Below are 24,576 nucleotides of genomic sequence, written 5' to 3'. Positions count from 1 at the left end.
TCTGATTGAATGGCGGAGCAGACTCGAGGGGCCGAATGGCCTACTCCTGCTCCTATTTATTATGTTCTTATGGTCTGTGCAGAAAAAGACACAAGGAAGGGAGAGTGAATAACCGGACGTGTCTCCCATTAGAATTAAACTGAAGGGAATTAAATAGTAGCAAATATTTGCAAGCTAGTGCAAGAGAGAAAAGTAAGTGGAGAAGAATTCAAATACATTATTTGAGGAAAAATTTACAATTTCACTACAAATAATGAGCACAGGAACTCATGTTGTGGTTACAATATAACCAACAGATGGTGCGACGGGGAGAGGGATATTTCCCCCTCATGGGTTAGATGTAGCGAAATTGTAAAAGCTTCTTTATAAACACTTTTACCACGTTGTAAAACCGATTGCACACTCAACAATTATTCTCCAATTTTACAGTAACGCAGCGTTATTTATAACTGACAGTAACTCTGAGAGATGTTCAGTCCGGAGCCGTGCGAACAATGACAGGCGTCTCTCGATGGCAACATCCCACTAGTTTGGTTTAATCTCGGCGTAGACGGCGGCTTCTGCTGAACGGTTGACTCTTTCCCGGGGATTGCAGAGCGCATCCAGATTAACTGTTGCATAATGCACAACAGGGAACACCTTTACACAAGGAACATATTTACACAACGCCTTAATATTCTGGGTGTGAAAGGAGGCGGCGGGAGGTTAGCAAAAAGGACCAATTTCGCGGGGCTCTGACCCCCACCCCCAAGAATGCCTGAAATATGTCGGACGCCAAATTGCCCTCGAACGACATTCAGGCGAGTCAGAAGGCCACCATAAGTGGCATTAGGACCATTGCATATGTTAATGAGGGGGCCCAAGGCCTGTTTGACCATCTCTTCCAGATGTTCAGGTTTCCAGGGTTTTGTGTGGTCCAGCCTGCAGCTGCCCACAATGAGGCATAATTTCTATTATAGTTTATAGTCATATGCAGCCAGTAGGACCAGGAGTGCTCCACAGTGACCCTAGGGGGCTGTTGCCTGCCTGGGATAGCCCACCCTCCCATTTGTACCACAAAATTGCAATTGGGGTCCTATGTACATGATGGGACCCCGATTTGAATCCTTAAAATGGTGATATGCCATGAAACAAGTGGGCGCTCCGGCTGCCCATCTAAAGGCCCTCACCCGCACTGCGGACACCAGAAAGTCAGCGTAAACAAGATGTTGAGTGACTAGACACCACTTTCAGTCACCTACTCTCTCGGTTACGCGGCCACTGTTGAAATTAGCCCCCCTTTTATGGTATTTTTACATGGTCATCAGCCTCATTAAGATGAACGTGTGATGCTGCATTAACACCATGGTCTCAAGATAAGGGGTCGGCCATTTTGGACCGAGATGAGAAAACATTTCTTCACTCAGAGGATTGTGAATCTTTGGAATTCTCTACCCCAGAGGGCTGTGGATGCTCAGTCATTGAATATATTCAAGACTCAGATCGATAGATTTTTGTTCACTAAGGGAATCAAGGGATATGGGGATGGGGCGGGAAATTGGAGTTGAGGTCAAAGATCAGCCATGATCTGATTGAATGGCGGAGCAGGCTCGAGGGGCCGAATGGTCTCCTGCTGCTCCTATTTCTTATGCTCTTATGGTCTGTGCAGAAACGGACACAGGGAAGGGAGAGTGAATAACCGGATGTGTCTCCCATTAGAATTAAACTGAAGGGAATTAAATAGAAGCAAATATTTGCAAGCTGGTGCAAGAGAGAAAAGTAAGTGGAGAAGAATTCAAATACATTATTTGAGGACAATTTTACAATTTCACCAGAAATAATGAGCACAGGAACTCATGTTATTGTTACAATATAACCAACAGATGGTGAGACGGGGAGAGGGATATCCCCCTCGGCCCCTCTTTGTGGGTTAGATGTAGCGAAATTGTAAAGGCTTCTTTATAAACACTTTTACCACTTTGTAACACCGAGCGCACACTCAGCAATTATTCTCCAATTTTACAGTAACGCAGCGTTAATTATAACTGACGGTAACTCTGAGAGATGTTCAGTCCGGAGCCGTGCGAACAATGACAGGCGTCTCTCGCTGGCAACGTCCCACTAGTTTGGTTTAATCTCGGCGTAGACGGCGGCTTCTGACGAACGGTTGACTCTTCCCCGGGGATTGCCGAGCGCATCCAGATTAACTGTTGCATAATTAACCTCATCATCCTGCACCAAAAGAACAGGAAGGCGGAGTAAATATTCCGGTCATCCGCAAATTCGGGCGAAACTTTCTCATTTAAGTGGAACTAACTTTGGAGTCCAACTTTCAGCGGAGTTATTATTCGATCGTTGGTAGAACGACAACAAGGCAATCAGGACATTTCAAGGACTCTGATGTGTTGTGGAAGTTGAAACAACAGCTTGATATGAACATACATCTTTAATAAACGTATACAGGCTTTTCTGACCACTATGTCTCTCCACAATATAAATGCATTTGTGAAGATTTCTGCTGCTCAGTTTACAGCACAGACGGAGGCCATTCGGGCCATCATGTACGTGCCAGCTCTTTGCTAAACGCACTGCCCGGCTCTCTCTCTTTCTCTTTAACCCTTTATCTCCCTCTACTTCTAACACTTTTCCATTTTCCTTAAAGGATTCAATGATCTCTGCCTCAACCACTCCCTGTAATAACGCATCCGTGCTCCAACACCACTCTGTATAAACCATTTGCTCCGAACCTCTTTCTCGTCTCTTCACTCGTTTAGTTACATTTTTAAATGGAGGCCCTCTCAATCACTTACTTATCAACTGGGGGGGAAAAGACTTTACCTATTCGTTTGATCAAAATCTTGCATCATTTTTTTAAAATCACTTAAATCTTCGCTTAGCCTTATCTTCTCCAATGGAAATACTCCCAGTCTCTCCAATCACTCCTCATAACTATAGTTTCCCATCCCTGGCACCATCTTGGCGAATCTACACTCTAGTTCTATAGGTTTTTAAGGTCCTTTCTATAATGCAGCACCAAATCTGCGTGCAGTACTCTGACTGCAGCCAAACATTGTAGTTCACAAATTTATCATCACTCTTGTCCTGTACGCTCCTATTTAGAAAATCTTCATCAGGCCTCAGTGAAATCTTAATGATTTTTTTCGTGAATTTTCTGGAAATAATGAACTGCATTCTCCACAAATCGTTTTACCGGGTCCTTACACACCGTGACGAGAGGAGTTCTTAAACTATAGTCGCCCAGTGACAATATTATTCAGTCAGTAAAATACTTTATCATGAAAATGATTGTTTTAAAACCAGGCTTCAAGTTGTGCCAAAGGGAGTTCTGGGGCAGGAACTCACCGCAAACAGGATATACACGGCATGACATTCATTCTTAATTAAATAAATCACTGTGAAATCAACATAAGCGCAGTTAAACTGCTGGTACATTCACTGATCATACTGACATTGCCATCTATCTCCGCATGGGGTTGCTGGAGTGGATGAAAGGAGGCAGCCCTGGCCTGATTCGGATTTCCGCACTGATGTTCGGTTTAAACTACAGGTTCAGGACTGGTGAGTGAGAGAGCTTTCTATAATTGAGTGCTAGTGGGTAGCACAGTGGTTGGTGTTTATAGTGTGATCTCTGAGTGTGCATAGACGTACTGTAAACTAGTGAGGGGAGGCTAGAGAGAGAGGCTGTAGAATAAGTCTACTCTAACTTGGAGGTAGCTGCCTTATTGTATCTAATTATCAGCTGTTTAGACGTCCATATTGTCTACTATAGTTTATTTTTAATGTATCATATCACATACATCAGCTAGGGGTTAAAACGTTTAACGCTGAATATGAGAGTCTCTGGATGGAGACTAGATTCTTTTTTCCAAACGTTTCATAAAATATTCAGGTTGAGGGTTTGTATGAAGTTTGATGAGCTTTATGGCTTCTGAACGGTGCATGGTTGCTAGGGTATTCACGGTGAGTATTTTAGGGTAAAACCAAGACCATTTAGAGATGGTATTCTTTCCGTCTGGAGTTGATTCTTGATTTAGACGGTGGATGGGTTGGCTGGGTGCATCCAACATTCCCTGACATTCCCTATTTCCAATATCCATTCAATTCTCTGCCTATCTTTATCATCTCACTCCCACTTGCACCACTGATATATTAACAATCAGTTCACCGACATTTCACAACAATAACAATATAAAGAAATGGAAAATAAAAACTTACTTGAGCCGCATTTTGTGCTGTTGTCACAAAAACTAAACAAGAAACGAGAGAGAAAATGCATTGGTCAATAAATTGGAATCCAGCACAGGAACCTGGGTTTGATACTGGACATTGTCTAAATCTAAACAGATTTAATCAATAATCTTTAAAGCTGTAAAACTTAAGTCAGTTACTGGATCAGAGAACTTTCTAAATGGTGAAAAGCTCGAAACAGTGGAGGTCCAAAGGGACTTAGGGGTCATCGATCATTAAAATGTCATGGACAGGTACAGAATATAATCAAAAAGGCTAATGGAATACTGGCCTTTATATCTAGAGGACTAGAATTCAAGGGGGTAGAAGTTATGCTACAGCCATACAAAGCCCTGGATAGACCACATCTGGAGTACTGTGAGCAGTTCTGGGCACCACATCGTAGGAAGGATATATTGGCCTTTGAGGGAGTACAGCGTAGATTTACTAGAATGATATCTGGACTCTAAGTGTTAACTTACGAAGTGAAATTACACAAACCATGATTGTATTTATTGGAATGTAGAAGATTACGGGGTGATTTGATCGAAGTTTTCAAGATATTAAGGGGAACTGATAGGGCAGATAGAGAGAAAATATTTCCACTGTTTGGGGAGTCTAGGACTAGGGTACATAGCCTAAAAATTAGAGCCAGGAAACACTACTACATTCAAAGGGTGGGAGAAGTTTGGAACTCTCTTCTGCAAATGGCAATTGATGCTAGCTCCATTGTTAATTTTAAATCTGAGATTGATAGATTTTAGTTAACCGAAGGTATTAAGGGATATGGGGCTAAGGCGGGTGTATGGAGCTGGGTCACAGATCAACCATGATCTGAATGGCGGAACAGGCTAGAGGGGCTAAATGGCCTACTCCTGTTCCTATGTTGCTATTGGAATTAAAACCTAATGCTATGTGTAATATAATTATGACAGTGGAACTGAAGGACACATAAATCCCTAAAATTGCTGTTCACCTGCTCCAAAATATTAATCACAGCCCTGTTTCTTGTTTGCTGCAATGCAAATACCTGTGGCTTTAAGGAGAGACAGGAATCATCCACATTGACAGTACATGCAATGAAAAACACCTATTTGTCTTTCAGCAAGATAGTGGTCCAACAGTGCTAAGCCGCAAGTAAGACCACAGTCAATTGCAGTCATTGATGTCGGCAGCGCCTTAGTTCCTGTTCTCATCCTTTCCACCGTAGGACAGCACTGAACCAAAGCTGACCACCTCAACCAAAGGAAGAGAAACTTAGACGATCAGTCACCGCAATGGCTTTCGTCATATCTCCCCCTAGATCGACAAGGATAGCAGAGATTTGGAAATGTTAACTTTGGATGACAGTGTAAAATGGGCGCTATCGAATTGACCGTCCATTATGCACTAGGCCTGATTTTACTTTGTGTTCAAGTTAATGGAAGAGAAGATCTAGCTTGGCTAAATCATTTAAGTGAAGGGGCAAAGTAAATAAGTAAATATCGAAATAAATAATCAGAGTAATTAATTAGATCTAAGAGGATAAAATTAACTAAATAGAGGATACCAACGTTAAAGGGATCAGGATTGTACTAAATAAAAATCTGATATACATAAATAATAAATAGGAGTTAAGGGGATTCTAAAATAAAGAAGTTAATAAACGAGACTAATTAGTTACAAATTAACCTGAAATCAAGCTGAATCCGTCTACTAAATATAACCTCGATCTCAAGCAATTCTATTCTTTCTAGAATTAAATTACTACAAATAAATAAGTAAAGACTAGAAATGGCAGTACAGGCTATGTGTCGGGACTGTAATATGTGGGAGTTTGTGGACAGTGAGACTGTCCCGGATTGCCACATCTGCAGGGAATGTCTCTGCCCTGTGGCACGCCGGCATAGAGCTTGAGCTGGAGGGAGAGTTAGAGACACTCCGACACATAAAGGAGTGGGGGGGGATTTTGGATCTGAATGCAAATGGTTGACAGGAATGAGAAAAGTTTTCCCCATGGAGAAAATGTAAGAGTTCCAGTTGAGAACAGAACGGACAGTAAGACCCAGACGAAAGATGAAAAGTAGAGAGGTAGAACATTGAAATGCCAGCATTGAGTGGAAATACCTGTAGGCTGTGCAGCTATTGGATTTATATGTTATTTTTGTCATATTTACCTGCTGGTTTGCACTTTCTTTTGATCAGCAAGCTTATGATAATCAAGGCAAGAACAACCAACACCACTCCGACTACAGCACCTGTGATGATGATGCTTTTCTTTGAATTCTTGGGTGAAGCTGTGAAAAAACCGTCTCAATTTAAAAAAGCACAAAGTCCAACTAACTAACCATATCTAATATTAAACATGTATAATATTCGTATCAGTGCACTATGACGTTGTGTCTACCAATGTTACTTTTGTCACTATTTTTGGTCCTGCTTTTTATGTCACAATGAATATTGCAAATGTCTCTGTGACCTGTTATGATGAGAATTCATTGCGGTGGAAATTAGTCTCGGCCATTTTTAAGCCCAGACTTGACGCTGCATGAGAGGCCCGAGGTCAGCCCGAAATTGGACCTCCATCATTTAAATACTCCAGGTGAGCCAAGGGGTAAATCTTCGCTGTGGGCCATGCGGTATAATAGAAGTTCGGGCGAGTTGGAGAATCCGAAATCGCTCGTTTTACACTCTGGGTCAAAGTTCAAATTACCCCACTGAAAGCAAACATCTGTTCACTGCAAACCACATTAGCCTTTCACTCCATCGGGTGCAATTAGCAACAAGGCAGGGAAACAGAAAGGAAATGTGTGTTTGATGAGATTAAAGTTTTACCTGGTTTTCCTGCCGTAGTATACTTTGTGGTGACCGAAGTCGGTGCAGGTCCTATGGAAAAGATGAACAAACTAACACGAGGAAGGGTATTTCATGGAAACGGACACCGGTGATGAAAATGTACATAAAGGCTGATTAAATATCATAAAACACAAATGGTTGACTCATGCCCTTCAGGGAGGACATGGCCTACATGTGACTCCAGTCCTACATCACGTGGTTGACTCTTACAGCCCTCCGTGTAACCAGGGATGGGCAATATATAGAACCTTCCACATCTCAGGGATTGAGAGGTGATTCTATCGATTATTGCCTTCAAAGAGTGAACCCCAATCACGAGGCAGCTGGCTCCAAGATAGCCCGCACCCACGGACAATGGGACAACAGTGAGATCTAACGGGCTGAGAGATGCATTCTGCTGTGCTCATTGTGGGTCACAATTTATGTCCAATTATTTTCCTACTGGTGTTCAAACGTCTAAACTGGGAACGTGTGTCACATCTGTGTATCAGAACATCTGATGTTATCTACCAATAGGTTGTGGTTATCTCTTTTAAACCAGTGAGAGTAGTTGCCCTTTGAACAAGGCAGCATTGGATCGAGTTTGGAGTCCTCCAAAGAGGGAGGTCAATGGGAGTCAAGGGGAAACCGTCCGAATTACACCGGACACATGGGAAGACGATGGAAGCTGACAGAAGCCAATCTTCACCACCCGTGACATCACTGCAGGGGTTTCTCAAGGCAATCACCTGGGTCTATTTTCATCTACATCATCAATGACCTTCCCTCCGTGATTATATCAGGAGTGGGATCACTCACTAGCGATTCTACAGTGTTTAGCCCCAATCACAAACCCCCCAGGTAATGAAGCAGCCCATTAAAACTCGGTCTAACAAATGAACGGTAACATTCACGTCACTTAACTACCAAATAATGACCATCTACGGCAAGAGAAAGCCCATCTAGCTCCCCTGAGCCTCAATGGCGAAACCATTGCCGGGTCCGGCCTCAATCAATAACTCGTAGATCATCAATAACCAGAAGCAGAACTGAACCCGCCCTGTGAACACTGTTTGACGAGCAGGACAGGGGCTGGGCACCCTGCGATAGGTGGCTCACTTCCTGATTTCTTAAAGCCTCACTAGTAATCTACAAGGCTCAAATCCCGAGTGTGATGCAACACCCACCTCCAATTTGAGTTGGTGCTGGTTCAAAACTCAACAAACGGGAGAGCTTTTAGGACAGAACAGGTCGTCTGATCAATACCCCATGGACTCGAGATCTAACCCCTCCACCACCGGTGCACTGTGCCAGGGGTATGTCTGATCGACAGGACGCACTGTCGCAACTCATTAAACGACAGCACCTCCCTCCACATGTCCACCAGCACGGTGCAGGACAGGAGTAGAAATGTTATGGGAACAGCATCACCCCCAGATTCCCCTCCAAGTCACACGCCATTAACGCTGAAAACACTTCAACATAAAACAGCGCAGTACGGGTAAGGAACTCATTAATTGATATTCTTCAGTCCAATAATTTAAGGGCGGTGTTGATCTGTTGAAATAGCGCCACTTTTCAAAATAGAGTTCAAAATTCAGTTAAAAATTTGGACACGGTGACACCATGCAATAAACACGGCAGACTTGCCACCGTTCAACTGAACACAATAATTTCCAGTTTTCAAACAGTGAGCTCCGCCATGTGTACACATGGAAAGAGCTCTCTCTCTCTCAGTATGTCAGGTGCTTTCAGTCTGTAAATGGATCCTGCAGATATAGTCTTAGAGCCGCCGCTACTTTACAACAGGACGTGGTTTCGTGTTTCTGTCATATCTGGACCAATGCGTGGGCCCGCCTGTCAGGTGCTGCCCATTTAGTGAAAGATCCATATTCCGGTGCAGATTGTGGGAGCCCATCGGACCCTCTCTCCATATCGGAGTAATCACCCTGTTGGCTTGTATGAAGATAGTTACAGCCATGGAGAGAGTGTTCACATTCTGGGAGGCACCATTGACCAGAGCTTAATGAGAAAACCGTGGGTACAAGTTGTCTGGGTACTGTGCGATGATCGACTCACCCCCTGACCCTTCAAAGGTTCTGCTCCCTCTTCATTACTGAAGGAGGTAGAGCAATGGATTAATCATCAGTAAGCTCGGTGTGAGGAACCAGAACAGCACCCGGGGAGCTCAGCACCATGCAGGACGTGTGACTGTCGTACGAGGAGAGTTTGGGTCGACTCGGCCTGTATTCACTCGAGTTTAGAAGAATGAGAAGGGATCTCATTGAAACGTATAAAATTCTGACAGGGCTAGACAGACTAAATGCAGGAAGGATGTTTCCCCTGGCTGGGGAATCCAGAATGAGGGGTCACAGTCTCAGGATGCGGGGTAGGACATTTAGGACTGAGATGTGGAGATATTTCTTCACTCAGAGGGTGGTGAACCTGTGGAATTCTCTACCACTGAAGGCTGTGGGGGCCAAGTCACTGAATATATTTAAGAAGGAGAGAGAGAGATTTCTAGACACAAAAGGCATCAAGGGGTATGGGGAGAGAGCGGGAAGATGGTATTGAGAAAGAGGATCAGCCATGATCGTATTGAATGGCGGAGCCGGCTCGAAGGGCCGAATGGCCTAATCTTGCTCCTATTTTCTGTTTCTATGACAGAGCAGTCTGCTGACAGCATGTTCCAAACGTGAAACTGGGAAGACATTTATGGAAATTGTGAATGATCCCTGGCCAATGGAAGTATTGTTTGAGATGTGGGCTAACCTGCTATCTCCAAGAGGAGGTTATAATAGCAAGACATTCCATTCTTGATCTTTATAGTATACGTGTAGCGTCCCACATCGCTGGGTTGAAATTTGCTGATGTTTAAACTCCTAAAGTCGAACTTGTGTCGCTTGTCTTTATGAATCAGCGTTCTGTTCCGTTTCCATTGGATTTCAAACCTTCCCCCAGTTATTTTGGTGTTTTTAATTTTCCAGTCGATGCTGTTAAAATAGGACGGGTCGGACATCTCACAGGTCAGGCTGACGGAGCTTCCCAGGGGAATTGGGCCGGCCGGGGTCACAGACACTGTGGAAAAAGAATAATCGGTTAAATTGATAAAAGCCATCGTAAATTAAATCGTGGTCTAGAATTTCAATCACTGTCGATTACGAGCAGGGGGAATGTGCGCATGTTTCACGCGCATCTTCACATGGTCCCAAGAACCACATTAAATTCGTGCTGGGACCTCATTAAAATAATTCATCTGCAACCAGCGCGACATCCATTATTCATTGGCCTGTTTTGAGTTGGGACGGGAGATATGAAATTGGCTAAGTGACGGGAAACAGAGGGTAGAGGTGAACGGTTGTTTTTTGGACTGGAGGGAGGTGTGCAGTGGTGTTCCCCAGGGGTCGGTGCTGGGACCATTGCTTTTCTTGATATATATTAATGACTTGGATTTGGGTGTACAGGGCACAATTTCAAAATTTGCAGATGACACAAAACTTGGAAGGGTAGTGAACAGTGAGGAGGATAGTGATAGACTTCAAGAGGATACAGACAGGCTGGTGACATGGGCAGATCAAATTTAACGCAGAAAAGTACGAAGTAATACACTTTGGTAGGAAGAACGAGGAGAGACAATATAAACTAAATGGTACAATTCTAAAAGGGGTACAGGGACAGAGGGATCTGGGGGTTTATGTGCACAAATCATTGAAGGTGGCAGGGCAGGTTGAGAACGCAGTTTTAAAAAATAGCATATGGGATCCTGGGCTTCATAAATAGAGGCATAGAGTACAAAGGCAAGTAAGATTATGATGAACCTTTATAAAACACTGGTTCGGGCACAACTGGAGTATTGTGTCCAGTTCTGGGCACCGCATTTCAGGAAAGATGTGAAGGCCTCAGAGAGGGTCCAGAAGAGATTTACTAGAATGATTCCAGGGATGCAGGACTTTAGTTACGTGGATAGACTGGAGAAGCTGGGGTTGTTCTCCTTGGAACAGAGACGGTTGCGAGGAGATTTGATCGAGGTGTTCAAAATCATGAAGGGTCCAGACAGAGTAGATAGAGAGAAACTGTTCCCATTGGCGGAAGGGACAAGAACCAGAGGACATAAATTTAAGGTGATTGGCAAAAGAACCAAAGGTGACATGAGGAAAAACATTTTTACACAGCGAGCGGTTAGGATCTGGAATGCACTGCCCGAGGGGGTGCTGGAGGCAGATTCAATCATGGCCTTCAAAAGGGAACGGGATCAATACTTGAAGGGAAAAAAATGAGCAGGATACGAGGAAGGAGCGGGGTGTGGGACTAGCTGGATTGCCCTTGCTGAGATCCGGCACAGACTCAACGCGCTGAATGACCTCCTTCTGTGCTGTATGATTCTATGAAACGGCATTCAAAGGCGTGCGTTGTATCAAATCGACAATCCAATGTGCGACAGCCTTGGACTACCTGTCCAGGGTCAAGAGGGACCTGCTGTTCTTGCAGGAGTACGGGATCCTGCACCTCAATAACTACCAGCAGTGGTGACACATGTGGACCCAGGGGCAGTCGATCGAGTCGGGAGGCAACGATAGCCGTTCCTCAGGCCTCGGGATTCTGCTGCAAGGAGGCCAATTCACCATCACCAAGGTTCAGGTGGTGGTGAGGGTTCTGCCTGCTTGTAGCAAACGTTCAGTACAAGAGTGCTCCATTCTGGCTGATCAATGTGGACGCCTTGACCCTCAGGAGCGAGCGGACGGAGGCCTACCAGCATCTCCTGATAATGCTGGCGACCTCCAGTCCGATCGTTCTCGCTGGAGACTTCAACTGCATCATCGATGCGGCTGGAACGATCCAGCAGAGGCGGCGGAATACTGGACACAACTTCCAAACTCCTGATGGAGGTGGTGAAAGACGAAAAGCTTCAAGATGTCTTCAGCAACCCTGCAGATGGGGCGCCGCAGAGATTTACCTGGTCCAGGCCAGACGGGACCATCCGTAGCAGGATAGACCTCCTTTTTTGGGGTACGGAAGCATAGTGGTTATGTTACTAGACTAGTAATCCAGAGGCCTGGACTAATAATCCGGAGTCATGAGTTCAAATCCCGCCACGGCAGCTGGGGAATTTAAATTCAATTAATGAAATAAAATCAGGATTTAAAATATTAGCATCAGTAATGGTGGCCATGAAACTACCGGATTGTCATAAAAACGCATCTGGTTCACTAATGTCCTTCAGGTAAGGAAACCTGCCGTCTTTACCCGGTCTGGCCCATATGTGACTCCAGACTCACAGCAATGTGGTTAATTCTTAATCGCCCTCTCAAATGGCCTAGCAAGCCACTAAGTTATTAAATCGCGCTTAAAAAAAGTCATAATAAGAATAAAACCAGACGGATCACCCGGCATCGGACGACTAGGCATTACCATCGCCGAATCCCCCACCATCAACATTCTGGGAGTCACCATTGACCAGAACCTTAACTGCACCAGCCACATAAATACTGTGGGTACAAGAGCAGGTCAGAGGCTGGGTATTCGGCGCAGAGTGACTCACCTCCTGACTCCCCAAAGCTTTTCCACCATCTACAAGGCACAAGTCAGGAGTGTGATGGAATACTCTCCACTTGACTGGATGAGTGCAGCTCCAATAACATTCAAGAAGCTCGACACCATCCAGGACAAAGCAGCCCGCTTGATTGGCACCCCATCCACCACCCTAAACATTCACTCCCTTCACCACCGGCGCACTGTGGCTGCAGTGTGCACCATCCACAGGATGCACTGTAGCAACTCGCCAAGGCTTCTTCGACAGCACCTCCCAAAGCCCCGACCTCTACCACCTAGAATGACAAGAGCAGCAGGCACATGGGAACAACACCACCTGCACGTTCCCCTCCAAGCCACACACCATCCCGACTTGGAAATATATCGGCCATTCCTTCATCGTCACTGGGTCGAAATCCTGGAACTCCCTTCCTAACAGCACTGTGGGAGAACCTTCACCACACGGAATGCAGCAGTTCAAGAAGGCGGCTCACCACCACCTTCTCAAGGGCAATTAGGGATGGGCAATAAATGCCGGCTTCGCCAGCGAAGCCCACATCCCATGAACGAATAAAAAAAAACAAGGCCGTCAGACTGTGGTCAACATGAAACGTTACCAAAGAAGGCTGATGGACATCCACCAGGAAATGCTGGGTGCACTGGGCAGCCCGCCAGCGACTGGTACACAATGGCTCAGAGCATGAAGCAGTCCAGCTCGAACTTGTCTCAAGGCACAGCGCAGAGCATGGGGACCATTCTGCCCCACATCGATCCAGTGGCCGGCTTCATGAACACGACAGTGCTTCTCACCCTAATGGAAGCTCTGTTGACACATCTGACAGATTCCTTGGCAGTTAACACTGCCACAATGGAAGACCAGGCAGTTGTAATCCTGGCTCTGGGCGCTTGTGTTGCGTTTGTCCTGCATTCTGTTCTCGCTCAGAGCTGAGACGCAGTCCCACGTGAGTGGTCTTGGTTCCAAGGGAGAGGCACCTGTTGTCCCCACTCAGGATGACTGCACACCCACCACCCTCTCCACCAGTTCCCTTATTAGTGCCACACAGCCATTAGGGCCAGACTGCCCCAGCCCACGCCGAGATGCTGCAGTCTGTAGCCGGGCCCGCATGACCCACAGCTGCTCGTAGTTGCCAACTACGGCCATCTCAAGTGTTCTTAATGGAAGCTCAGCAACTCCTTACCAGCTGTAGGCACTGGGGAACATGTCGTTGGAGCAAAAGAGTCACAAAACGAGCACTGGAGAAAGGCAATAAGGGCTTGCACAAGGGCGATCCTTAATTATTGCAGTTAACTATTAGATACAGATGGATTTGAGTTGTTGGTTTAATCTGTTTTTGTTCTGGATTTGGCGTTACTGTTTACATGTACAGTGAAGTGAGGATAAGACTCATGAGGATGGACTGACGAAAGGCAATGTGATGGTGCTACTAAGGCTGGTGGTAATAGGTGGCAGATGCAATTTAATGGGGAGAATATGAGGTGATGCAGTTGGTGAAGAGAAACAAAGAACAAACGGAGGTAATCAATTGAAATGATTGGGAGTTGTGTGACAGAGAGACCTAGGGACTGAACACATTGGGGGTGAAGTCAATGAAAATGGAAATTTGGGCTCCATGAAACAGAACCCCAATTCGCTACCGCCCATTTCACGTTTTCGGCAGAGACCATTTTCACCTCTTCATTCCTTGAAAGTGACAGCGAAGGTAGACAAAGCCACTAAAAGAAAAATGGCCCTCCGGTAGGTCTTACAAGAGGAGGGAGCGACCGGAAGAGAAGGAAATCGAGTGGAGGCGAGGGGGGCTCATGTGAGGGGTGGGGGCCGTGATCAAGGGGGCAAGCAGTGGCCAGCATCTGCCCATGGTTTTAGCGTGGGGCCAGGAGGAACAGAAGTGTACCTGCCAGCTCCATATTCTGGAAAGTGTTTTCTGGTTGCAGCCTCCAGCATTCCCGTTAAGAAGCCCTGGTTAGGCCGCGTGTAGACATGTTTTCCTGAATGCAACTGGCTAAATTAAGGGCAAACCAATTTGCTAAAGTGCATCAAACATATTTTAGGCTCCTTACTTGCATATGCAAATGCCTGTTTCAGGCGGGCGCCCTGTCGCCTCTTTTGATGTCCATACCAATATGGAGGGATACACATTTCTGTCTCAGAATGTGCGCGCACGCCGCCCGCCATATTGGAAGCTTTGGCGCCCGTTTTACGCCTGCAAACCTGCAAATGGCCTCGCAATTGGGTTGCCACTATTTGGGGGCATAGGGGGAGAAGGCACAGTTTACGATCTCTGTCCCTGAATACTGAGGCCCGAGGCTCTCCAGACATTTCACTCCTCATTTCAAAGTGAGTGTTAAGAGACCCCCCGCGGTGATGAGAACTCGATGTTTTGGGAGCTGCCAGCTTCTCAGTTGTCAGAAATCAGGGTCAGGAATCGGGCTGCGGGCCTGGGTCTTGTGTTGGGGCCTTTTGGGGTTGGGGTATTGGGGCCTGTATCAGTTATCCATATTGGGACTAGGTTAGGGGATAGGGCACAGGATGGGACTCGGGACCTGGGTCAGGGGGCCGTGGCCTGGGACCGGTGTGGGAAGTCAGGGCCTGGGTTCAGGGATCGGGGATTGAGGCCTGGTTCGAGGACCAGGCTGGGGGTCTCGGTCCGGGCCTGGGCCCGGACCAACGATCATGGGGTTCACGGTCGGGCATTGGGGATCAGGGTGGTCGATGTTGGGGATCGGGTCGAGAGTTCGGTTCGGTGATGGGAGGTCGGGGGCGGGGGGCGGTCAGGAGATGCGATCGGGTCATTTAATGTGGGGTGCTGCAATAGTTACTGCTTTTTAGAGACTATCCCAAGGGCTGGTGTCCCTGAGTGTAGACGGGGCTGGCATTCGCTGCCTCAGGGCAAACCAATCTTATAGAAGCGGGCCTCAAACAGCTGTATGGCCCGTTATTTGCAAATGCAGGATTTCTTACAGTGTTCACAAATAAAGATATGTAAATTGCTGAGTGATTGCATTTAGCTGTACAAAAGGGGTTTTGACAGTGTTACAATAACCTGCCCAGTAAAAATGCTTTAATGTTACGTTTGTCCGCATAACAAATAATCAAAATTCTGTTATTTAACGAACCGGAGTTTAATGGATTATTGGTGCAAAGATGTAAAATGGGGAAACAGTTTGTATCAGAGTCACTCTTACAGATATAACTATACGATATCATTGTTTTGGAACTCACCGCTAATCACCATCACGTAGGTTTCTATCACCTTGTTCGGGAGTTCACCGTACAGATTGCATTGGTAATTTCCAGCGTCTCTCTTTGTCGGCGTGAACCAAAGAGAGTAATTCCCCTTCTTAAAACCATTAGACTCAGCCAGTTTTACATTTTGATACTGCGGGGAGCTGCACTGAGGTTTCTCGTTCTTAATTGTACAAAGTCTCACACCACCGTTTCCCAAGGCAGGTGTAAATGTCCACTGAACCTCAATAATCTGATCGGGAGACGGGGCGGAACAAGGCAGCAAAACCGGACTGGACCCGTTGGAAAGAACCAGACTGGGTTTATCTCTAATCTCATGGTCATCTTCATCCTGAGCGGTACCTGCACAGGAAGCAAAGTATGAGATTAAACGGGATTGTACACGTCTGGATAAATATCCGCCTTTACCCACAAACTCCCTTCGCGAGTCACCGACTCCATCCCTCTCCCTGGCCACTGTCTGAGGCTGAACCAGACCGTTCGCAACCTCGGCTTTCTATTTGATCCTGAGCTGAGCTCCCGACCCCATATCCTCCCCATCACCAAGGCCGCCTACATCCACCTCAGTAACATCGCCCATCTCCGCCCCTCCCTCAGCTCATCTGCTGAAACCCTCATCCATGCCTTTGTTACCTCGAGACTCAACTATTCCAATGCTCTGCTGGCCGGCCTCTAACTCTCAAAATATTTAAATCTACTTCAGCGTATGGTATAGTAGAGGCGCTCAGCTCATTGATGTGACATTACTCGGTCCAATAGTTTAACTGAGTCGTTAATGCGTTAAAAACAAATGAAAAAAGACCAAATTTCAGTTAAATGACTGGATGGATTAACGCCAAACAAACACGGTAAAAGTTTCTGAGTGGGCACAGAGTGAGCAACTTGAGAGGTTGGTAAGTGTGGGAGTTTTAAGGGTTAATCGCTTTTGTAAGGGTTAATCTCTTTTTAAAATCTACTAGTAATTGCTATTAGCTTTTAAGTAAGATCAACTGATTAAGTTACATTTTAAACTTTAAATTTTTAAATGTCTGTCAGGCTTAATTGGAGACAAACAATCAAGCTCTCCTACTGGAGGGCTGCTTCAGTTAGTTAATTAGTTAGCTAAATTAACTGTGTTCCTGTAACAGTAGCAGAGCGGTGCTGACTCATCTGAGTAACAAACAGGGGCCAGTGAGTGCAGCGGGCACAGAGTGATCAACTTGAGAGTTTGGTAAGTGTAGGAGATCGGTGAATTGGGGGAAGGAGGTGCTGCTTTGCTTTGCCTTGGTTTTGCTAAATTTTTCTGCAGAGCAGCGGCGGACCTGAACAGCAGACCGAGAGCGGGGATAAATTGTTTGGTGAGTATTTGTCACGTTTATAAAACAAGTGTAACTTAATAAATGTAAGGTTTTAGTAGTAGTAGAAGGTTTATTAGCAGTTGTAAAGCTTATTGAGATTAGTAGGTTTATAAATTATAAATTTAATTAATAATAATAATAAATTAATTAACGTATAATAAAGATGACAGGACAGGTGGTGTGTAGTGACTGCAGAATGTGGGAGCCCCTGGACGCCAGTGTGTTCCAGGGCAAACACGTCTGCAGTAAGTGTCTGCCACTTGAGGAGCTTCGGCTCAGAGTCCTTGAGCTGGAGGCCGAGCTGCAGACACTGCGACACATCAGGAAGGGGGAAAATACCTGGACATTCGGTTCCAGGAGGCGGTCACACCCTTTAGGATAAGGTTGTCTAAATTGGTCAGTGGTCAGGGACAGGAGGGTGTGACTGCGAGCGAGGCGGGTAAGGGGATCGAGAAGGTAGAAGTGATGGAGCCTCAGCCTTTGCAATTGTCCAACAGGTTTGAGGTGCTAGCAGCCTGAATGGATGAAAGCGGAGGCTGCAGGGTGGACGAGCAAACTGAACGTGGCACCATGGAACAGGAAGCCATTCAAGCGGGGAGAGTTAGTAGGAATGTAATGGGAGTAGGGGACAGTACAGTCAGGGGATAGACCCAGTTCTCTGCAGCCGAGAACGAGAGTCCAGAAGGCTGTGTTGCCTGCCCGGGGCCAGGGTTCGGGATATCTGCTCTGGGCTGGAGAGGAACTTGCAGTGGGAGGGGGAGGATCCAATTGTTGTGGTCCATGTAGGTACCAACAACACAGGTAGGACGAGGGAAGAGGTTCTGCTTCGGGAGTATGAGCAGCTAGGGGCTAAATTAAAAAGCAGAACTTCAAAGGTAATAATCTCTGGATTATTACCTGAGCTACGAGCTAATTGACACAAGGTAAATAAAATTACAGAGTTAAATTCGTGGATCAAAGATTGGTGTGGGAGAAACGGGTTTCAATTCATGGGGCACTGGCACCAGTACTGGGGAAAATGGGAACTGTATCATTGGGACGGCCTTCAGCTGAACCATGCTGGGACCGGTGTTCTGGCGAACCGTATAACTAGGGCGGTAGAGAAGGCTTTAAACTAAATAGTGGGGGCGAGGGATCAAGTAAGGGACGATTTGATAAATTAAAGAAAGACAAGGCAAGAGAGCAAGGTAGCAATGAGGGAAATGATAATCAGAGAGTGGTAGGAAGGGTCAGAGCATGCAAACTTAAGAGTGCACCAGTAGATAAGGCTAGAGGTTGCAAAAATAGTAAAAAGACAGCTCTAAAGGCTTTGTGTCTGAATGTGCGTAGCATTCGTAACAAAATGGATGAATTGACAGCTCAAATAGAAATAAATATGTACGATCTGATAGCCATTACAGAGACATGGCTGCAAGATAACAAAAGCTGGAACCTGAATATTCAAGGGTACTTGACATTTCGGAAGGACAGGACGCTTGGAAAAGGTGGAGGGGTCGCTCTGTTAATTAAGGATGACATGAGCATAATAGAGAAATGATTTTGTTCCAAAGACCAAGATGTAGAATCAGTTTGGGTAGAGATAAGAAATAGTAAAGGCAGGAAGTCACTTTTGGGAGTAGTTTATAGGCCCCCTAACAGTAACCGCACTGTAGGACAGGGGTTACAGGAAGAAATAATGGGGGCTTGTGAGAAAGGAACAGCGATAATCGTGGGTGATTTTAATCTACATATAGATTGTAAAAATCTGATTGGCAAAGGTAGCCTGGAAGATGAGTTCATAGAGTGCTTTCGGGACAGTTCCTTGGAGCAGCACGTTCTAAAGCCAACTAGAGAGCAGGCTATTCTCGATCTGGTAATGTGTAATGAGGCAGGATTAATTAATGACCTCATTATAAAGGAGCCTCTAGGTAGCAGTGATCACAATATGATTGAATTCCACATTCAGTTTGAGGGAGAGAAGAGTAAATCTAAGACTAGTGTTTTAAAGTTAAATAAGGGCAATTATGAGGGCATGAAGACAGAGCCGGCTAAAGTGAACTGGGAAATTAGCTTAAGGGATTGGTCAGTAGAGATGCAGTGGCAGACATTTAATGAGATATTTCATAACACTCAGCAAAGATACATTCCAGTGAGAAAGAAGGACTCTAGGGGAAGGACGTACCATCCGTGGCTAACTAAGGAAGTTAAAGATAGCATCAAATTGAAAGAAACAGCACACAATTCTGCGAAGATTAGTGGCATGTCAGAATATTGGTCAGAATATGAAAAACAGCAAAGAATGACGAAAAGAATAATAAGGAGGGAGAAATTAGAGTACGAGAGAAAGCTAGCTAGAAACATAAAAACAGATCGTAAGAGTTTCTGCAGATATTTAAAAAGGAAAAGAGTAAGAAAAGTGAGCATTGGTCCTCTAGAAAGTGAGTCTGGGAAATTAATAATGGAGAATAAGGAAATGGCCGATGAATTGAACAGATATTCTGCATCCGTCTTCACTGTAGAGGATACAAATTACATGCCAGAAATAATTGTGAATCAAGAGGTGAAAGGGAGGGAGGAACTTAAAACATTTACAATCACCAGGGAAAGGGTTTTGAAAAATTATTAGGACTAAAAGCTGACAAGTCCCCAGGTCCTGACGGACTTCATCCTAGGGTCTTAAAAGAAGTGGCTGCAGAGATAGTAGATACATTGGTATTAATTTTCCAAAATTCCCTAGATTCTGGAAGGGTCCCATCAGATTGGAAAATAGCGAATGTAACTCCTCTATTCAAGAAAGGAGGGAGACAGAAAGCAGGAAACTACAGGCCAGTTAGCTTAACATCTGTCATAGGGAAAATGCTAGAATCTATTATTAAGGAGGTTATAACAGGGCACTTAGAAAATCTCAATGCAATCAGGCAAAGTCAACACGGCTTTGCGAAAGGGAAATCGTGTTTGACTAATTTCTTAGAGTTCTTTGAGGAAGTAACAAGTAACGTGTATAAAGGGGATCCTGTGGATGTGGTGTACTTGGATTTCTAGAAGGCTTTTGACAAGGTGCCACATCAAACGCTACTACATAAAATAAGAGCTCATAGTTCAAGGAGTAACATTTTGGCATGCATAAAGGATTGGTTAGCTAACAGGAAACAGAGAATGGGCATAAATGGGTCATTTTCAGGTTGGCAAGATGTAACGAGTGGAGTGCCACAGAGATCAGTGATTGGGCATCAACTATTTACAATCTATAACAATGACTTGGATGAAGGGACCGAATATATGGTTGCTAAATTTGCTGATGACACAAAGGTAGGTAGGAAAATAAGTTGTGAAGAGGACATAAGGAGTCTGCAAAGGGATATAGATAGGTTAAATGAGTGGACAAAAATTTGGCAGATCGAGTACAATGTGGGAAAATGTGAACTTGTCCACTTTGGTAGGAGGAATAGAAAAGCAGTATATTATTTAAATGGAGAGAGATTTCAGAACTCTGGGGTACAGATAGATCTGGGTGTCCGAGTACATGAATCACAAAAAGTTAGTATGCAGATGCAGCAAGTGATTAGGAAGGCAAATGGAATGTTATCATTTATTGCAAGGGGAATGGAATATAAAAGTAGAGATGTTTTGCTATAGTTGTACAGGGCATTGGTGAGACCACATCTAGAATACTGTGTGCAGTTTTGGTCTCCTTATTTAAGAAAGGACATAATTGCTTTGGAGGCGGTTCAGAGAAGGTTCACTCGACTGATTCCTGGGATGAGGGGGTTATCTTATGAGGAAAGGTTGGACAAGTTGGGCCTGTATACACTGGAGTTTAGAAGAATGAGAGGTGATCTTATTGAAACATGTAAGACCCTGAGGGGACTAGAAAAGGTCGATGCTGAGAGGATATTTCCCCTTGTGGGCTAGACCAGAACTGGGGGCCACAGTTAAAAATAAGGGGTCTCCCATTTAAGAGGAGATTTTTTTTTCTCTGAGGGTCGTGAGACTGTGGAACTCCCTTCCCCAGAGAGAGGTGGAGGCAGGCTCATTGAATATTTTTAAGACTGAGTTAGATAGATTCCTGATTAACAAGGGAGTCAAAGGTTATAGTAGGTAGACGGGAAAGTAGGGTTGAGGTCACAATCAGATCAGCCATGATCTTATCAAATGGCAGAGCAGGCTCGAGGGGCCGAATGGACTCCTCCTGCTCTTAATTTGTATGTTCCGTGTTAAACTTGAAACAATAATTTCCAGCTTTCAAATTCCCTGGTGCTGCCCCAGTCCCGGCGCTACCTTACAGGGGGCCTGTTATTGTTGCTATAATATATTTGGACCAATGCGAGGTTTCCCTGGTGACGCGCTGCCCTTTTAGTGGAAGAATCCAAATTCCAGGGGCAAATTTCAGCTTGTTTGCGCCGCCCCATCCCCCACACTCCAGCATTGAGTGGATCTCAGTCTCTCATTATCTGGGTCATCTCTTTAGACGTTGCACACTGAACCATCTGCTGCACGTCGTGTTTTTTATCAGATACTGACAGCTGTGTCCTGTGTGGTCAGAAAAAGCGGAACTGAGAGGCTGACAGTTTCTTGCTGTCTCTGCCCCTGCCCCGAGCCTGGGTCGGTCCCATGTAAACAGGGAAATATTTTCAAACCTAACGAGTGATGTGTTTGGATCATACTGGGATGGAAAGGACTGTATTTTTTTACTAAAACGGTCACGGAGTTAATTTCACAACAGTCGTCGGAAAAAATAATTGTTAACCGCGCTATTCGATATTAGTGAACGCATTAACACGTCTTAGGAAATTCCCCTCTCCCCTATTTTACCACGATGGTATAGTATAATTAATGGTTTTCATGTTATCCCATAACGCGGTACCACCTCACAGGACCATGGCGGGGCTCGGCTCCGACCACCAAGCAGGAAGATTGGCTGAAAACAGAACTTCCTGAAATCCACCCCGACGCCATCTTCTCCCTTTTCACTGAATATTACAGAGCCTCCCCGCTCAGATCACAATTGCAAAATGTGCTGCCTTGTCCAACGTCAAGTTTTCCCAGGCGGAAATAAATCTGCCTGTAGATTAAGTTGCTGCTTCTTCATTGATAGTAAAGTCAGCGAATAAGGGCACCGAGTGACTGCGGGTTCGAGCAAAGACTTTGCCTCTCGCTTTAATGAAGGGCGCGTTCGACACAACTCGACAGTCTGATCAAGGAAGTCACATTTGCACTCATTTGTCAGTTTAAAAGAGCATCGAGAGGAATTTCATAAATCGCATTACGTGTTCGCGGACAGAGTATGTACACACGCCGCTTTCAACCGTTTTGACACCGTAACATGAATTAATATACGTCCATAGGAACAGCAACTTGGGAGGCCATTCAGCCCCTCGAGCCAGTTCCGCCATTCAATGAGGTCATGCCTGATCTGTACCCTAACTCCACTGAACCGGTCTTGGGAATCTATCCCTTGGCTAGAATAAATATATCGATGTCAGGTTTAAAATTATTAACTGAGCTAGCATCTCCTGCTATTTGGGAGAGAGTTCCACAATTCTACCAACCTTTGTGTGAAGAAACTTCTCTCCTGACGGGCCTGGCTCTAATTTTCAGGTTATGCTGCCTTGCCTTGGACTCCCGCACCAGCAGAAAATGTTTCTCTCTCTCTATCCTATGATACACCTCTTCAAAATTCTGAAAACCTCAATCAAATCACCCTTTAGCTTTCTATATTCCAGAGAATACAAGCCTAGTTTATGTAATCTCACATTATAATTTCACCCTTGGAGCCCTGGTAACATTCTGGTGATTCTGCACTGCTGCCAAGGCCAATGTACCCTTTCTAAGGTGCGGTGTACAGAACTGTACACAGTACTCCAGATGTGCTCAAAAGGGACAGATTTATGCACAGAACTGAGCGAGGAAGAGACTATGACTCTCACTGTATAAATGAAAAAAGACGCGAGTTTGATTTTGAAACGTACCTGAATTTAAAAGGCCGAGTAGAAGGGAGACGCCGAGAAGGAGACATTTCATACCTGCTGGTGAAGAGTGTAAATTAAGTGTGGGGAAATGGCCTAGCGTGTCTCTGAGCAAAAGTAGATGAATTTCTCGTTTCCGTTTCTTGGAACTATATTGGGCTCCATCACGTGATATTGGTAAACATTTCCTCAGTCACGAAACGGAATCCAGAGACAGTCCTTTCGACATCAGGGTGAAATTCGATTTGCGCGGAGGCCGCCAGTTATTGCGCCGTCCAAAATTCAGTTGCATTGAAGTCAATGACGCAACCATCACCCCACACCCTCAGCAGCACCGCCATTGCCAGGACCCCAACAACTTCTTGGGAGTCATCAGTGCGTAGGAGCTGAACTGGACCGAGCGTAAACAACACAGTGACCGCAAGTGCAGGGCAGAGGCTGAGTCCTCTGCGACCAGTCACTCACCTCTTGACCCCTCAATTTCTCTCCGCTCTCCACAAACCGCAATTCAGGAGAGTCTTATGGAATCTTCCGACTTGCCGGCGTGGCTGCAGCCCCACCAGCGCTCATGAAGCTTCATATAATCAAGGAGATCGAAGTTTGTTTGATCTGCGCCCCTGCCACTGGACTCAATAAGCCCTCCCTCTATCACCTGCGCACTGGTATGTGCTCTGTACTTCAGGCAGTGCAGAATCACACCGAGCTTACTTGACCTCACCTCCTTTCTCCACAGCCTCTTCCAATAAGAAGGACAAGTGCAGCAGGATGATGTGAACACTATCCCCCATAAGCGACAGACCATCCTGACTTGGACATATATCGCCGCTCCTTTATCAGCGCTAGTTCACAGTCCTGGAATTCGCTACACAACACCATGGCGGGGGCAGCATCAACACAAAGGCACCGGCGGTTCAAGGATTCCCACCGCCACCTTCTCAGGGCAACCGGGGATGGGCAATAGACATGGGTCCTTGCCCGAATCACCTCAATATCACGAAGAAACGTTTTAAAACCATTAAATGTGGGTAAGGTGCCCACTGTTCCTGATTTCTACCGACTTCGTTTTTACATTAATTTGACGATTTTGCTATTCACAGAGTCGCCAAAAACAGCGCCACTGGAGGGAAAGCTCTCCTCAGGTTTTGAATACCGTTGTCTTCACGGTTCAAACCCCAGGAGGTTTGATCCGCTAACTTCAACTGGTTATCTTCTGCTTGGTGAGCCGCTTTGGTCACGGCCAGCCGGCAGTGGCAGCATATCCATCTCAGAGAAACAGATCAGAATTCCTCTGTCTCTGTCTGCTTCTATCTCTCAAGGAACGGACGTGAATAACCGCGCCAAAACTGAGAAGCCTTCTTATCTTTCATATCCTGGAAAGACCATGACACGTCTCCCTGGAACTTACCATTTGCGGTGTTGATATAAAAGATTAGATCGTCGATTCCCTGCATTTGATGGA

The 24,576-nt window shown here is 45.5% G+C and overlaps 1 protein-coding gene across 2 annotated transcripts; it reads right to left on the bottom strand.

Moving 5' to 3' along the window:
- On the bottom strand, positions 1 to 24,164 carry LOC137306169 (junctional adhesion molecule C-like). Of its 2 annotated transcripts, XM_067975233.1 has the most exons (8): positions 23,583 to 24,164; positions 23,121 to 23,174; positions 15,812 to 16,177; positions 9,814 to 10,119; positions 7,042 to 7,092; positions 6,384 to 6,503; positions 4,216 to 4,247; positions 1 to 2,211 (listed from the first exon to the last, which is right to left on the bottom strand). In XM_067975233.1, exons 2-8 carry the CDS (start codon positions 23,170 to 23,172, stop codon positions 2,101 to 2,103), a joined length of 1,038 nt encoding a protein of 345 aa, XP_067831334.1. In that variant the 5' UTR covers positions 23,173 to 23,174; positions 23,583 to 24,164; the 3' UTR covers positions 1 to 2,100. The 2 variants fall into 2 exon arrangements, with proteins under 2 accessions (XP_067831334.1, XP_067831335.1); XM_067975234.1 differs by lacking the exons at positions 7,042 to 7,092; positions 23,583 to 24,164 and having other exon boundaries at positions 23,121 to 23,564.
- Between the last annotated feature and the right edge of the window lie 412 nt (positions 24,165 to 24,576).

Source organism: Heptranchias perlo, chromosome 42, assembly GCF_035084215.1.
Source record: "Heptranchias perlo isolate sHepPer1 chromosome 42, sHepPer1.hap1, whole genome shotgun sequence".
Lineage (NCBI taxonomy): Eukaryota > Metazoa > Chordata > Chondrichthyes > Hexanchiformes > Hexanchidae > Heptranchias > Heptranchias perlo.
Note: the sequence above shows the minus strand (reverse complement) of the source record. Positions and strands in the feature narration are given on the sequence as shown.

Coding starts and splice junctions, on each gene's coding strand:
- LOC137306169 (XM_067975233.1), bottom strand. CDS start 23,172: ATGAAATGTCTCCTTCTCGGCGTCTCCCTTCTACTCGGCCTTTTAAAT. Junction 10,120..15,811: donor CTACGTGATGGTGATTAGCG/GTGAGTTCCAAA, acceptor CTTTTTCCACAG/TGTCTGTGACCCCGGCCGGC. Junction 2,212..4,215: donor CAGCACAAAATGCGGCTCAA/GTAAGTTTTTAT, acceptor CTTTTGGTGCAG/GATGATGAGGTTAATTATGC.